General features: G+C 45.1%; 1 protein-coding gene across 1 annotated transcript in view; it reads left to right on the plus strand.

The window, feature by feature from the left end:
- The window catches only part of kcnh1a (potassium voltage-gated channel, subfamily H (eag-related), member 1a), a gene marked incomplete at both ends in the record, with an annotated part of 161,846 nt that overhangs the window by 122,105 nt on the left and 23,936 nt on the right, over positions 1-15,805 (plus strand). The window contains 1 exon segment of the mRNA XM_084321540.1: positions 9,075-9,274. Coding sequence (XP_084177666.1) covers positions 9,075-9,274 — 200 coding nt within the window.

A 15,805-nucleotide genomic window follows, 5' to 3' on the forward strand; every position in this document is an offset into this window, starting at 1 on the left:
CTGAGTCCAGATGTCCCGAATCACGCAATAGAACCGGCAGACCATTTCTTCGTTCTCCGCAAAGACCGGACGGCAGAAGAGTCACTAAAGACAAGAGGAGGCGGCATTGCCTTCATGATAAACAAGGAGTGGTGCGATTTAGGCAACACAAAGGAACTGTCTAACCACTGCTCCCCAGACCTGGAGTTTATCACGATAAAATGTCGACCCTTCTTCCTCCCAAGAGAGTTAACGTCCATCATCCTCATCGGAGTGTACATTCCACCACACGCGAACACTGGGGTCGCACTTTCAAAACTTCACGACGAGGTAAACAAACTCCAGGCAGCTAATGTTGACGCTGCCATTTTGGTCTTGGGGGATTTCAACAGCGCGCGTCTTAAAAAGGTGCTGCCGAATTTCTATCAGCATGTGACCTGTCCCACCAGAGGCGAGAACATATTAGACCATGTATACTCGCAATTTAAGAATGGGTACAAGTCACAGGCTCTTAGTCCATTCGGTAAAAGCGATCACGCCGCCATTTTCCTTTTGCCAAAGTACAGACAGAGTCTCAAGCGAACGCCGGTGGTCTCGCGAGAGGTTAAGCGTTGGGCCGTGACGTCAGTGGAGTCACTCCAAGCAGTGCTGGGAAGCACAGAATGGAGTGTATTCCGTGATAACACAGCCAATATTAACGAATACACCGAAACGGTGATTGACTATGTCTGTACTCAGGTAGAAGTAATAATCCCCAACACCAAAATTAATATCTACCCAAATCAAAAGCCCTGGGTAGACAAATCCGTCCGTGAGGCTCTGAAAGTGCGCACATCAGCATACAACACCGGGCTGGTGACAGGCAACATGGAAGAACACAAGATGGCAAGATACAACGTCAGGAGAGCAGTAATAGAGGCAAAACGGCGTTACAGGGATAAAGTTGAACTTCAGTTTGAACAGGCTGACTCTAGAGGCATGTGGCAGGGCCTCAGAACAATGACAGACTACAAAGGAACCCCCCTCAAACTGAACAGTGACATCTCCTTAGCAAATGATCTCAACTCCTTCTATGCGAGGTTTGAGGCTGTGAATAACAACACCAGCCTACAAACCATGGCAATGGGGGGGGGGGGGGGGTCTGCTGATGGAGACTCAGTGTTCAGGGTAACAGAGCATGAGGTGAGACGGATCTTTAAAAAAGTGGATATCAGGAAGGCAGCAGGACCGGACGGCATCCCCGGCCGCGTCCTAAAAGTCTGTGCCGACCAACTGGCCCCGGTATTCACTGACATCTTCAACCTGTCCTTGGAACAGGCCGTCATCCCCACCTGTCTGAAGAAGTCCACCATCATCCCTGTACCCAAAAAATCTACGCCCGCTTGCCTCAACGACTACCGCCCTGTAGCCCTCACCTCCATAGCCATGAAGTGCTTTGAGAAGCTAGTGAAGGGCTACATCTGTTCCTCCCTCCCCATCAACCTGGACCCTCTGCAATTTGCATATCGCCCCAACAGGTCCACGGAGGACGCCATAGCCCATGTGCTGCACACAGCAGCATCACATCTGGACAAGAGGCAGGGGAACTATGTGAGAATGCTGTTCATCGACTACAGCTCAGCATTCAATACCATAGTCCCCTCCAAACTCATAGCCAAGCTCAGGGACCTGGGCTTGAACTATGACCTGTGCCAGTGGGTCCTGGACTTCCTGACGGGCAGACCCCAGGTGGTAAGAGCCGGCAACTGCACCTCCTCATCCATCACGCTCAACATAGGGGCCCCCCAGGGCTGTGTTCTGAGCCCCCTCCTCTACTCCCTGTACACACATGACTGCGTAGCACAGCGGAACAACAACACCATCATCAAATTTGCTGATGACACAGTAGTGGTGGGCCTGATCTCTGCCAACGACGAAAGGGCCTACCTGGAAGAGGTAGAGAACCTGTCACAGTGGTGTCAGGAGAACTGCCTCTCCCTGAACGTCAGCAAAACAAAAGAGATGATTGTGGACTTCAGGAGGTCGGGGGTCAAGGACTACAGCCCCCTCAGCATCGACGGGGCACCAGTTGAGAGAGTGAACAGTTTCAAGTACCTCGGAGCCCACATATCCGAGGACTTGACATGGACCACACACATTGACAGTGTTGTGAAGAAGGCACGACAACGCCTCTACTTCCTCAGGCGCCTAAGGAAGTTCCAAGTCAGTCAGAAGATCCTTAGGAACTTCTACTCATGTACAATAGAGAGCATCCTGACCGGCAACATCACCTCCTGGTTTGGGAATAGCACTGCACAAGACCGTAGCAGACTACAAAGAGTGACACGTTCAGCCGAACGCACAATTAGAGGGGGGCTTCCCACCCTCCAGAACATTTACAACAAGCGGTGCAAGGGGAAGGCTAAGAGAATTATTAAGGACTCGAGCCACCCGAACAACTGCCTCTTTGAACTGATGCCGTCAGGCAAGCGATACCGGAGTCTTAAGGCGAGCACAGAAAGACTCAGAAGGAGCTTCTATCCCCAGGCCATCAGGCTGCTAAACGAACAATAATCGCTAAACGAACAATAATCACTATGCAACAACCATCAAATGCACACAGCACACACACCCACACGCACACACTCACTCAAACAAACAACACACTGCAGCACCCACTCTCCACACTTTAGATCACACAAACACACTTACACTTTATATTTATTGATAAAGGATTTGCACTACAACTCGTACACCTACTGTGAATTGTACCTAAACTGCACCTCGTCCATTTATGCCTTGCACTATATAGTATTGTATATTAGTACACTGCACAGTATTGTATATTGTATGGTAACTACGTCTACGAACATTGTACATATGTCTAAACTGAACACTGTGACCTCTTTTTTACTTCTAATTTTTACTATGTTTTTATTTCATACTTATCTTGTCATGCACAGTCTCTGGAGCGCAACAGTAAGAAGCATTTTGTACAAAAGTATTCTGTACTTCTGTATGACAACTATTAAAGAAACTTGAAACTTGAAAAAAAAAAAAAAATATTTGTCTAGTCTAGTGTGTTCATTAGATGGGTGAAATCCTCTTTCAGTGCCTCTGTGCCTGTTTTCGTAGGCAGTAAGCCTCTGGTGTGCGCGCCATTAGCGTTAGCCACGCTTCTAGGCCTCTTTGCTTTTGGAAAGAATGATACAAAAGTTTAGAATTATTTTTTCTTTTTTATATAATCTTTTCCTTTTTTTTGTATTGGACTAAGAGGTTGGCTAGTCGACTACGGCTCCTTTCGACCGATTGAGAATGTGTTGTGATTAGTCTTCTAGTGATACAGGAATATATGTAATACACTGTAATGCACTGCGGGCCTCGGTGACGCTGCCCGGCGTCGGCTGGTGGTGATCAAAGTGTTAGACGTGTGGTTTTATCCTGTGAGCCACGAGGAGCTGAGGAGCACTTTTTAATTAACGTTATTCCCTGTAGTACAGTATGTACTGTAAAGTGCACAAACAAAACACACGTAAAAGCATGCACAGACACACACACACAGATACAGACACATACAGTGCACACACACACACACGCACGCACACACACACACACACACACACACACACACACACACACACACACACACACACACACACACACACACACACACACACACACACACACACACACACACACACACACACACACACAGAGAGAAGGCATCTGATGTCTTTGATCCATACACACTCCAGCTGTTACGACCCTCCCCACACACACACACACACACATAAAGTGGATATACTCTGGTATAATCAGGTATTTATTTCTTCTTCTTCTATTAGATACTAATAAGTTAACACCTCCAGTCAACCTCTTATGACTGTAGCTTATAACACCTTCAGTCAACCTCTTATGACTGTAGCTTATAACACCTTCAGTCAACCTCTTATGACTGTAGCTTATAACACTTTCAGTCAACCTCTTATGACTGTAGCTTATAACACCTTCAGTCAACCTCTTATGACTGTAGCTTATAACACCTTCAGTCAACCTCTTATGACTGTAGCTTATAACACCTTCAGTCAACCTCTTATGACTGTAGCTTATAACTAGGGCTGTCACGATTCATGGCCCAAGTCGACGTCATCGACTATGACATTTTGTTGATTTGCACATTCATGACCGACGCATCGCATTGTTAATTGTATGTGCCTTTTGTGGTGGAAATGGCAGACGTTCAAAGTCATAACGTGCACAACGTGTAATCTAACTAATGCGCAGTGTTGCACATGTTCAAAATATAAATAACGTCTCTTAAACCACTCACTGTGATTCTGCCTAAAGCCAGGACTCGACAGTCACAGTGCGCTCCAGCTGGAAGGGAGGGGCTGAGTCTGATACCCCCACCTTCAATTTTAGAAGCTATGACATCTAGCTCTTCAGGCCATAAGGTGAACCCTGTTATCGTTTCATCACGTTCCCACTTCGGGGGACTACGACATTTTCGCTCTGGGTGAAAGATCTATTGGTGTAGATTTAGGAATAAAAAGTTCTCCATCTACAATCCTGCCGGTTTTTCGCAATTATACTTTTAAAGTCGGGACTAGATCTTATATAATACGTAGTTATATTTGATGTAAGTGGTGCGAGTTCTGTCACGTGTATTGCGCTCGACCAATAGCAGCCGCTTTGTTGCCAGGTTAACGGAAGACAACTAATTTGTGTAAACAGCATGGAATCCATGGAGTATATCGACGAGTACAGAAGAGGACAACAATGGACAAAAACCACCTTCTAAAGTTTGCAAAAAGGTTTCTAAACAATGTTATATGCAATGTTACCAAACCGCTAACTCATTGGGTACCAAAAAAACGAGTATACTTGTGTTTCGTCGCCAACGCTTGAGCGCCAAAAACTTGTTTTCTCGTTTTTAGATCCTTTGCAATTTTTTCCTTTGATCCCCATTATAAACACTCGCACGGACCTCCCTGTATCTCCCTTGCACCGCTGCCTACGTTAAAATTGCAATGACGATCGAATCCAGCCAGGTGGCAGTATCGCCTACCTTTTGAACTGGGATAGTTTAGTGTGGGGCCACTTTAGTGCAGTGAGTGTCTGCAGGAACTCCTCCCCCTCAGAGGGATGATCCTCTTCTCATCTGCCCTCCTATGGGACCGTCAGTTCTATCAGGATGATCCTCTTCTCATCCGCCTTCCTATGGGACCGTCAGTTCTATCAGGATGATCCTCTTCTCATCCACCTTCCTATGGGGCCGTCAGTTCTATCAGGATGATCCTCTTCTCATCCGCGTTCCTATGGGGCCGTCAGTTCTATCAGGATGATTCTCTTCTCATCCGCGTTCCTATGGGGCCGTCAGTTCTATCAGGATGATCCTCTTCTCATCCACCTTCCTATGGGACCGTCAGTTATATCAGGATGATCCTCTTCTCATCCACCTTCCTATGGGACCGTCAGTTCTATCAGTATGATCCTCTTCTCATCCACCTTCCTATGGGACCGTCAGTTCTATCAGGATGATCCTCTTCTCATCCGCCTTCCTATGGGACCGTCGGTTCGATCAGGATGATCCTCTTGGCCTCCTACGACCATGTCAGGCCTCAGGGATGTTGTACGTGGGGCATGTGTAGTTTCTCATTTCTCATGATGTTGCCTCCTGCCCCTTCTTGGTCTTCTCGGAGGAAGGTGGCTTCTCACGGTGAACTGGATGAACCTGACGACCTGGATGGAATTGTAGTGTGGTAGTGAAAGGGTTAACCATTATGTAGTGTGGTAGTGAAAGGGTTAACCTTCTGTAGTGTGGTAGTGAAAGGGTTAACCATTATGTAGTGTGGTAGTGAAAGGGTTAACCTTCTGTAGCGTGGTAGTGAAAGGGTTGACCTTATGTCGTGTGGTAGTGAAAGGGTTAACCTTATGTCGTGTGGTAGTGAAAGGGTTAACCATTATGTAGTGTGGTAGTGAAAGGGTTAACCATTATGTAGTGTGGTAGTGAAAGGGTTAACCTTCTGTAGCGTGGAAGTGAAAGGGTTAACCTTCTGTAGCGTGGTAGTGAAAGGGTTGACCTTATGTAGTGTGGTAGTGAAAGGGTTGACCTTCTGTAGCATGGACGTGAAAGGGTTGACCTTATGTAGTGTGGTAGTGAAAGGGTTGACCTTATGTCGTGTGGTGGTGAAAGGGTTGACCTTATGTCATGTGGTAGTGAAAGGGTTAACCTTATGTAGTGTGGTAGTGAAAGGGTTAACCTTCTGTAGCATGGACGTGAAAGGGTTGACCTTATGTAGTGTGGTAGTGAAAGGGTTGACCTTATGTCGTGTGGTAGTGAAAGGGTTGACCTTATGCCGTGTGGTGGTGAAAGGGTTAACCTTATGTCGTGTGGTAGTGAAAGGCTTAACCTTATGTCGCGTGGTAGTGAAAGGGTTAACCCCACATGCAGTATCACCAAGGACAAAATCACTGGAAAATGGGAAAAATAAAACATTGATTTTTTTTTTCGTCAAACGAGGGGAAAAAGGCACCTGGGCTTGATGTCGTCATGACTACAGGGAGTTGCTAAAAGATAATTGGTGGCACCATAACCTTCGATAGCCAGTGGTAGCAGCCCAGCCCCCAAACCTCATCACAACAGCAACCGCACTAACGAGCTGGGGCGCTGCATCGCCTGCACCACACCACACCACACCACACCACACCACACCACATATACGGTACACACATAGTTGACATACCATATGTACGGTACACACATTAATCATAATCAACAAACGTCAATTCTCACCGGCGTGTATCTGGGTCCGACTTAAAGGACCACGCCGACATTTTTGGGAAATTAGCTCACCGTCTTCTCCAGTGAGAGACGAGAAGATAGAGACCAGTTTCCTCTCTGTGCGTTCAGTAGATATCTGGATGCACGTTAGCCTAGCTTAGCACAATGAATGGGAGCGGACATGGCCGGTTAGCCTAGCTTAGCACAATGAATGGGAGCGGACATGGCCGGTTAGCCTTCGGGGCAGCCAGATATCTTTCTACTGAACGCACAGAGAGGAAACTGGTATCTATCTTCTTGTCTCTCTCTCTCTGGAGAAGACGGTGAGCTAATTGCCCCACATGTTGCCGTGTTCTTTTAACCAGGTTTGCCTAGTCTTGTTTTTCCACCCATGAGCAAAACCCTAATAGAGCAAAGACAACAACAGTAGACGAAGTGGTATCATTACTGTACCGGCTGTAATACTGAGAGGAGGGGAGACATTACATGGCCGCCTCCCTCCGCGCTGCCCTGCTGCGCTGCCCGGAGGCGCTGCCCGGAGGCGACCACTGATATGCAGCATTTGATCATCTCTCCTCAGCAGCAGCACCCTGCAGAGACCAAAGACACCAGGGGGATCTAAATGCTGAAATGCATTTGTGAAACGCTGAACTGCGTCGATTACATAGCAACGCAACGCTTACGCGAGTGAGATCGCAGCAAGGGCTTCGGGATGGAATGTTAAAGTCCACTTGGGCTACTTGGTACAATTTTTTATTTTTTTTCTCCAATTTCCTCCGATTTTCTCCCATCCCAATGTTAGTCGTTATGCCAATTCCCAATCCCCTTCCTGGTCGCTGCGCACTTACCCCCCACAGTCGGTCTGGGAGAGTGGAGGCTATCACATGCTTCCTCCGACACACGTCCAGCCAATCAACCGCATCTTTTCACCTGGCAGCGCGGATCCTCCCTGAGAGGGCGTAGCGTGTGGAAGGATCACACTATCCCACTCAGGCCCCGACCGAACTGTAGGAGTCGCTGTTTACAACGACCCGGACCCACCCCGCCAGCTTCTCCCACCCTCTAATACTGCCAATTGTATTAGTGTGAACGGCCAGCCAAGCTGGTGACAACCCCGGAGCTGTGAGCTGGATTCGAACAGGCGAATCCTAGCGTCTCCGGTGTTGGTGACGAACGCAATCTCCGCTACGCCACCTAACCGCCCCTACTTGGTACACTTGTGATGTATTGGGATGTAGAGAACTTCTGAGACTTCTGAGCTTTATCGTCAATGGAAACAGGGGACGGGAGGGGAGCCTCTGTATAATGCAATGAAAAAACTATACAATTTATTAAAGCCTCCAGTACACGTCAACTTAGCTCTAATAGGCTTATAGCGGAACACAGTAGTAGAACACAGACTCTAATCTGTGCCTTACTAAGCTTATTAACTCGGTGCAGTTGATGCGTATCAGGCTGCAGCTTTTATAAATTGTATTGTTTTCTTCTTTACACTACGGCCGCCCCTCTACCAATTTTTTTTTTACATTTTTAATTGAACCAGCATCGATTTATTCTGTTGTGAAACCAGAAAAGACAACGAATGATGATGATTATAAAAACAAGGCTGAGGGCGGCTAGGTGGTGTAGTGGGCAAGGCGCTCGCCACCAACGCAGGAGACGCTGGGTTCGAGCCCAGCTCTCGGCGTTGCTACCAGCTTGGCTGGTCGTTCATATAACACAATTGGCAGTGTTAGAGGGTGGGAAAGCCGGTGGGTGGGTCCTGGCCGTTGTAAAACAGCGACTCCTACAGTTCGGTCGGGGCGCCTGCTCAGCGATGAAAGGATCTAAGGGGGGTAGTGTGATCCTTCCACACGTTACACCCTCTCAGTGAGAGTCCGCGCTGCCAGGTGAAAAGAAGCGGTTGATTGGCTACACATGTGTCGGAGGAAGCATGTGATAGCCTCCACTCTCCCAGACCGACTGTGGGGGGTAAGTGCGCAGCGACCAGGAAGGGGGATTGGGCATTGGCATAACGACTAACATTGGGATGGGAGAAAAACGGAGTAAAAAGGAGGGGGTAAAAGATTAAAAAAAAAAAAACAAGGCTGAAACTCCATAATAATCGATGGTCCCTACGTTGTTCCCCTACTGTTTCACAATCGCAAGGAACAGAGGGGTCTCTTTGTTGCATGGTGACATTATTGTGACTAACCTCCAGATACTACAAGCACAGAAAAAGACCCCCCTTCGGAATTCCGGGGTTGAATGTTGAAACCCTTTTGATGAACCATTGCACCGCTTTTAATTCAAACGTATATCCCCCCCCCCCTCCCCTCCCCCCCCCCCCCAGCCCTCCTCTACGCCACCATCTTCGGTAACGTGACCACCATCTTCCAGCAGATGTACGCCAACACCAACCGCTACCACGAGATGCTCAACAGCGTGCGGGACTTCCTGAAGCTCTACCAGGTGCCCAAGGGCCTGAGCGAGAGGGTGATGGACTACATCGCCTCCACCTGGTCCATGTCGCGCGGTATAGACACTGAAAAGGTATCTGACACTGTAAGCCACACATTCATTATAACTTGCATGCAGTACTGTTCTCCCTCCTTTGTGTGCGTGTGTGTGTGCGTGTGTGTGGTGTGTGTGTGTGTGTGTGTGTGTGTGTGTGTGTGTGTGTGTGTGTGTGTGTGTGCGTGCGTGGCGTGTGCGTGTGCGTGTGTGCGTTCTTATTTTGTTTCAGGCTACAACTGTAAACTTTTAGTCTTCATATTTGGAAGCCTGGGTCATGTCCGTCCATAAGTTGGGTGTTAGAGGCCTTCAGATGGCCGCTCTTCCGAAGAGAAGTGCCAAACAATTAGCAAGATATTGCTCAGTGTCAGCAATTATTGGCAGCCGGGCAATTTGGAGAAGACGCTGCTATCTGTATCCATGAGCTGTGTGTTGATTGTCAGGTTCCTCATCCATGTGTGTGTGTGTAACTTTGGTTGCCATTGTCAATTTGGGCACGATTGTATCAGATAACCCACAATGTACAAGTGCACTGATAATATTTGTGTCCTTTAAACATTGTCTTTATGTGGACATAAACAAAGATTCTAAATGTGTGTGTGTGTGTTGTGTGTGTGTGTGTGTGTGTGTGTGTGTTGTGTGTGTGTGTGTGTGTGTGTGTGTGTGTGTGTGTGTGTGTGTGTGTGTGTGTGTGTGTGTGTGTGTGTGTGTGTGTGTGTGTGTGTGTGTGTGTGTGTGTGTGTGTGTGTGTGTGTGTGTGTGTGTGTGTGTGTGTGTGGTGTGTGTGTGTGTGTGTGTGTGTGTGCGTGCGTGCGTGCGTGCGTGCGTGCGTGCGTGCGTGCGTGCGTGCGTGCGTGCGTGCGTGCGTGCGTGCGTGCGTGCGTGCGTGCGTGCGTGCGTGCTTGCGTGCGTGCCATCCTAGATTTGATTAGATTCAGTACAAGTACAGTACAACGAAAAGAAGTTTGGCATCCATGTAGCAGTAAAGTACAACAGCAGTATACAATGTACAGGTGGTTAAACTGGGTACAAAATATACAAATGAGTACTACTGAGTAATAGTGCTACTCAGATGTATGTATTACAGAGTTGTAGTTAATACATAAAGATGTGATGACTACGACTGGCCAACGGCGTAACTAGTAAGAGTAGTATATGTACAGATTACATAGTAAAGGACTATGTGCAGGTAAGTACAGACAGGTAAGGATAGGTTAGGTATATATGCAGTGGGAATTATATATATATATGGTATATACAGCATTATTGTACATGCTATCCTACAGAGCTAAGGGTTATATGCAGGTGTACAAGCACGTGTATAGAGGGGTTATATGCAGGTATATTCAGACAAATATGGGTATATATATATGTGGTATATAAATATATAAAAGTAAATATGCGGTGTATATACAGCACTGTTGTATATCATGCTATCATACAGAGTAGATGGGTAGAGTGGTAGACAGTGAAAGCAGTAATGTAGGTAGGTATAAATTGAGTATGGGCAACATGTTAGGGTACAGTAGCGTCATATCTTGAACCCAAGAGCAGAACACAAGAGGAGAGGAGAATGAGGCGGTTTTAGGATGTTTAATACGAGCAGGGTCATTCCGTGTGATTCCCAGGGAACGGCTTGGCTGGCGGTGTCTCGGGATGGAGCGAAGACTGGAGAGGGTGTGTGATCGTATACACACAGAAAAACAGGGTTAGGACAAGGCAAAAATAGAGACAGCGTAAGCAACAGGTTCTAGTCCTCATACTCAGGCAGGTGAAGCAACACTCGGAGGAGGAGTGGCAGGAGCGCAGGTCTGGTGACGATCTGATGAGCCTCAGGTGTGTAGGTTGCTTCATGGAGACAGCGTGTGGAAGAAGGGACAGGAAGCTGCCCATATAAGGGTGTGGGAGGCCTGCAGCCCAGGCAGGTGAGAGAGAGGCTCTGGCTGAGGTTGTAACACAACAGAGTTCAGAGTCGTACAGTATGGGTGACAGAGCCGGCTAGGGTGTAGGCAATGGAGTCAGAGTTCAGAGTTCATATGGCTGTCAACGTGGCACAGAGTTCAGAGAGATGACAGCTGAGGGAAAGAAGCTGTTCCTGAGTCTGCTTGACTTGGAGCGGAGGCTCCTGTAGCGTCTCCTGGAGGGGAGGAGGGCAACCAGTCCATTATGATAGTATATTCGTCCTCGGCATACTGGTAGTAGTGTGTGTTTATGTGGTTGTTTTCTGTGACTGCGTTCAAAAGACTCTGGAAAGTCACCTTGTTGTTGTTGTTGTCAGCATCACTTATGGGCGTCGCTGAATCTCAAGGTAACATTTGTGTGAACGTGATCGGTTATCAGAGGATGTCCACAATATTATGGATATAAAGACGACGAAGCCAAGACCCAAAGCTGGCTTTTTTTTATCGCAGGCAGCCATGTGTATGAGAGACGGGCACGTAAGAGAGTAGGTAAGATAATATAAGATGGATCTTTATACATCCCCTCAGAGGGAGATGTGGGTGTCAGAGCAGCAGCAGGAGAAGGAGAGGATGGGTACAGGCAGGATAATAAGAATAAAATATGAGAGTACAAAGAAAAGACTAGAAATATAGTGTGAGGAAAAAAAAGAAGTTAAAGGTCTGGCGCCTCCTTTATAAAACCTTATTCAGTATATATAATATACTGTATATATGGCCAGTGAAACGCCCCCAATTCACAGAAATCGATGCGGCGCGAATGGAGAAAGATGAACATTGTAAAAAGCAGGCAAAGAAAATACATTTCGCGGATTGTGAAATAGAGATTCTAATAGAGATTCTAATAGGGATTCTAATAGAGATTCTAATAGAGATTCTAATAGGGATTCGAATAGGGATTCTAATAGGGAGGTGTAGTCTGACGTCACTGGTTGTTCCACCCGTATAGGGATTTATCATTGGGAAAATGGATTATCGGCTATTGTAACAATTCTGCCTCATGAACATTGGCAAGCTTTCCATTTTTGCACAAAATGAGTTCCCTTCGATCACTAACATTATTGTTTAAGCATTTTTGGTTGAAATAAAGGTATACTTATAAGGTTTTAATTTGTCGTTAAAAAAGAACTACACTTCCCAGTAGAACGCCTGTCGTTCAGTGCTGTCGCCGTCAGCAGCGGCAGAGAAAAGTGTAGTTCCTCAGTGAACGAAAACATAAGCGTTGTTATTTTGCTACCTGTACTTACGCGCTCTCGCATTTACTGGGGGCCTGCAAATACATTCTTTCAAGGGGCCCAGAATCTGGAGCTACACCCCTGGGTACAAGCATGATTATGGTGGGGGGGGGGGGGGGGGGGGGTGGGGGTACATCTTAATGCTACCTTTGGTATCCTGTCCTGGTCCATTCTGAGTGTGTGGCCTACAGCCATCTGAGCCACCAGCGTTTTATTTCAAGGACCACACTATTGTAACCAGTTTTATTTCAAGGACCACACCATTGTAACCAGTTTTATTTCAAGGACCACACTATTGTAACCAGTTTTATTTCAAGGACCACACTATTGTAACCAGTTTTATTTCAAGGACCACACTATTGTAACCAGTTTTATTTCAAGGACCACACTATTGTAACCAGTATTATTTCAAGGACCACGCCATTGTAACCAGTTTTATTTCAAGGACCACACTATTGCAGCCAGTTTTGCTGTGCAGCTCCTCGTTTTATATTTTGTTGGGTCATAAGATGCTGCAGATTTTCCTCAGGCGCCCCGTTGTGGAAAAGCATCAATCTTGTCCATGTCTCCTTTTACCACACGCCAGCATTCTGAGCCATACATCAGGACAGATCTGACATTGCTGTTATAGAGTCTAATCTTAGCCCTAAGACCAATGCAGGCCAATGCCCCACAAGCTTTGTTAAGCCTTGCTTAGATGGCCCCTTTTGACCCGTTGTCTTTGCTGATAAGGCTTCCCAGGTTTGTAAAGTCCTCACATATAAGGCTTCCCAGGTTTGTAAAGTCCTCACATAGTCTAGTGGCTCACTGTGACAGTGATAGGTGCATGGTTGGCAGAATTTATCCACATAGTCTAGTGGCTCACTGTTGACAGTGATAGGTGCATGGGTGGCAGTGATAGCTGTAGGTTGGTGGAGGATATTATATTGTATATATTTTATATATATATATATATATATATATATATATATATATATATATATATATATATATATATATATATATATATATATATATTGTGCCTTTTTATTCCATTTAAATGTATACTTCTCCACTGTACTATAATTCTGTGACCGGTACCTGTATGTCTTCTACTACCTGTACCTCCCCTCCCCCATGCTACGATGATACCGAATTTCCCCATGGGGATCAATAAAGGAATATCTTATCTTATCTTTATCCACATAGTCTAGTGGCTCACTATTGACAGTGATAGGTGGCAGTGATAGGTGCAGGTTGGTTGAGTTTATATCCACATGGTCTAGTGGCTCACTGTTGACAGTGATAGGTGGCAGTGATGGGTGCAGGTTGGTGGAGTGTATGCACATCACGTGTCTTGATGTATTGATGTTAAGACCTGTCTGCTTTGCATACTTGTTCAGCCTTTCTCCCATAGAGCATCTCTCTTTGAGGAGAGAGCTGTCAGGTCATCAGCAAAGTCAAGATCTTCTAAATGGCATAAAATTATGCCTCTGGGCTTATCTGATGTGGTCTTGTGCATAATCCTAGTCGACTAGGAAGAGGATGGGGGAGATGATACAGCCCTGTCCTACACCGGATTCCACTGCAAACCATTCAGAGACAATTGGCAATGACCACACTGCATTAAGAATGGTTATAGAACACATTTATCAGAACACTATCTTTTCAGGGATTCCATAATTATGACAGCAAGGTCTTCCAGAGGGTCTCCCTGTGCATGCTGTCAAAAGCCTTTTTAAGGTCTATAAAATTGATGTACAACCGGACATTCCACTCAAGGCACCGTTCGATGATATTCCTCAGTGCAAAGATCTGATCAGTCCATCCTCTACCGTTCCTGAATCCCACTTGCTCTTCCCTCAGCTTGTTCTCAATTGCTGATTCAATCCGTCGGAGAGACCCCTAGCGGCAGAAGATTACATATTGTATGTGGAACTATTAATGAACACAACACTCTTTACCATCTTTAGATAATAAAGTACTCAACCTGTACTGTATTTAACTATGAATGAACACAACACTCTGACTTATCATCTTTAGATAATAAAGTACTGAACCTCTACTGTATTTTAACTATGAATGAACACAGCACTCTAACTTATCATCTTTATATATCTTTAAATATCTACTAAAACTGCATTGTATTATATTGTTTGTTTTGTAAAGTGTCTTTGAGCATTAGGAAAAGCGCTATGTAAATCTGATGTATTATTTATTATTATTAAGAATGGTAGGCTTTAAATGTTTCTCATCTGGGTAAGAGTTTCTTATCTGGGTAAGAGTGCTCTCGACCACTCTTAGAATTTGGTCTTGCCTGAGAGAAAAGCAACAATAAGAAAACATTGCTGAATCCCAGGTAAGAACAAAATAACTAAATAATTAAATGCTAGTTAAGAACAAAATCTGTTCTTATATCGCTTCATGAATGAGGCCCATTGTCTCTTTAAACCAAGAGAAGGAAAGTATAATTTAGGAGGGTTATGTATTCTTAAAACATTAAAAAGTAAGAACTAATGTAAAAGCTAGATGTGTTTTAATTTTGGGAGTTAAACTATGGAATAGCCTTAGTGACGGGTTGACGTTGTGTACTTCTCAGGGGAGATTTAAAAAAGCCTTAAAAAATTTAATAATTCAGGAGTACAATTTTGAGTAAAACATCAAACATTTGTTTTAAAAAATATATATATCTTGCAGCATATTTTAAGTTTTATTTTTTTATATTAAAATATATTTTAAGAATTGTAAAGGATAGACAAAATAAGCATGTGCTTCAGCCTATTCCTTTTTTCGGTCATTGAGTTTGGATTTTGTGTGTGAGCTTACTTTGAATATGTACATTTGTGATCTTTTTTTCCAGTCCACACAAGTGTGTTTTTGATTTGTGGTAAACAAAGACCAAAAATAAACTATTCATTCATATTCAAAGAGTCCGTCAGCAAGACACTCAACACCCCTACATATTGCCAAACCAGATTTGCTTACTGCACTGGCAGATTATTTTACTTGTTTCAAGCACATTTTGCTTAAAACGTATTTTTTTTTGTCAGACCAGTGGGAACAGGATACCAGAACATTTATTTAGTGTTTACTGCAGAGCAGAGGGACTGGGAGACCCATGTTACTGACCCAAACACTATATCAGTGATGGCTGTCGGAATGTAGAGCTATTATTTTAACATGTACCACTTATTTAACAAAGAAATACGACTTACAGTACCTTTCAAATAGGGACAGTACATATTGATGAATGAATGAATGAATGAATGAAAACTTTATTTAACAGATTGCAGAATGGGTACAATACAGTACGGCTCAATACATACAATTGTTAAGGGGATGCAGACCAGAGAAAGACGTTTGTCTTGTTTCCATCAGGGTCCCCCATTTTCAATTCA

Source organism: Notolepis coatsorum (genome assembly GCF_963971535.1).
Source record: "Notolepis coatsorum genome assembly, chromosome: 9".
Taxonomy (NCBI): Eukaryota; Metazoa; Chordata; class Actinopteri; order Aulopiformes; family Paralepididae; genus Notolepis; species Notolepis coatsorum.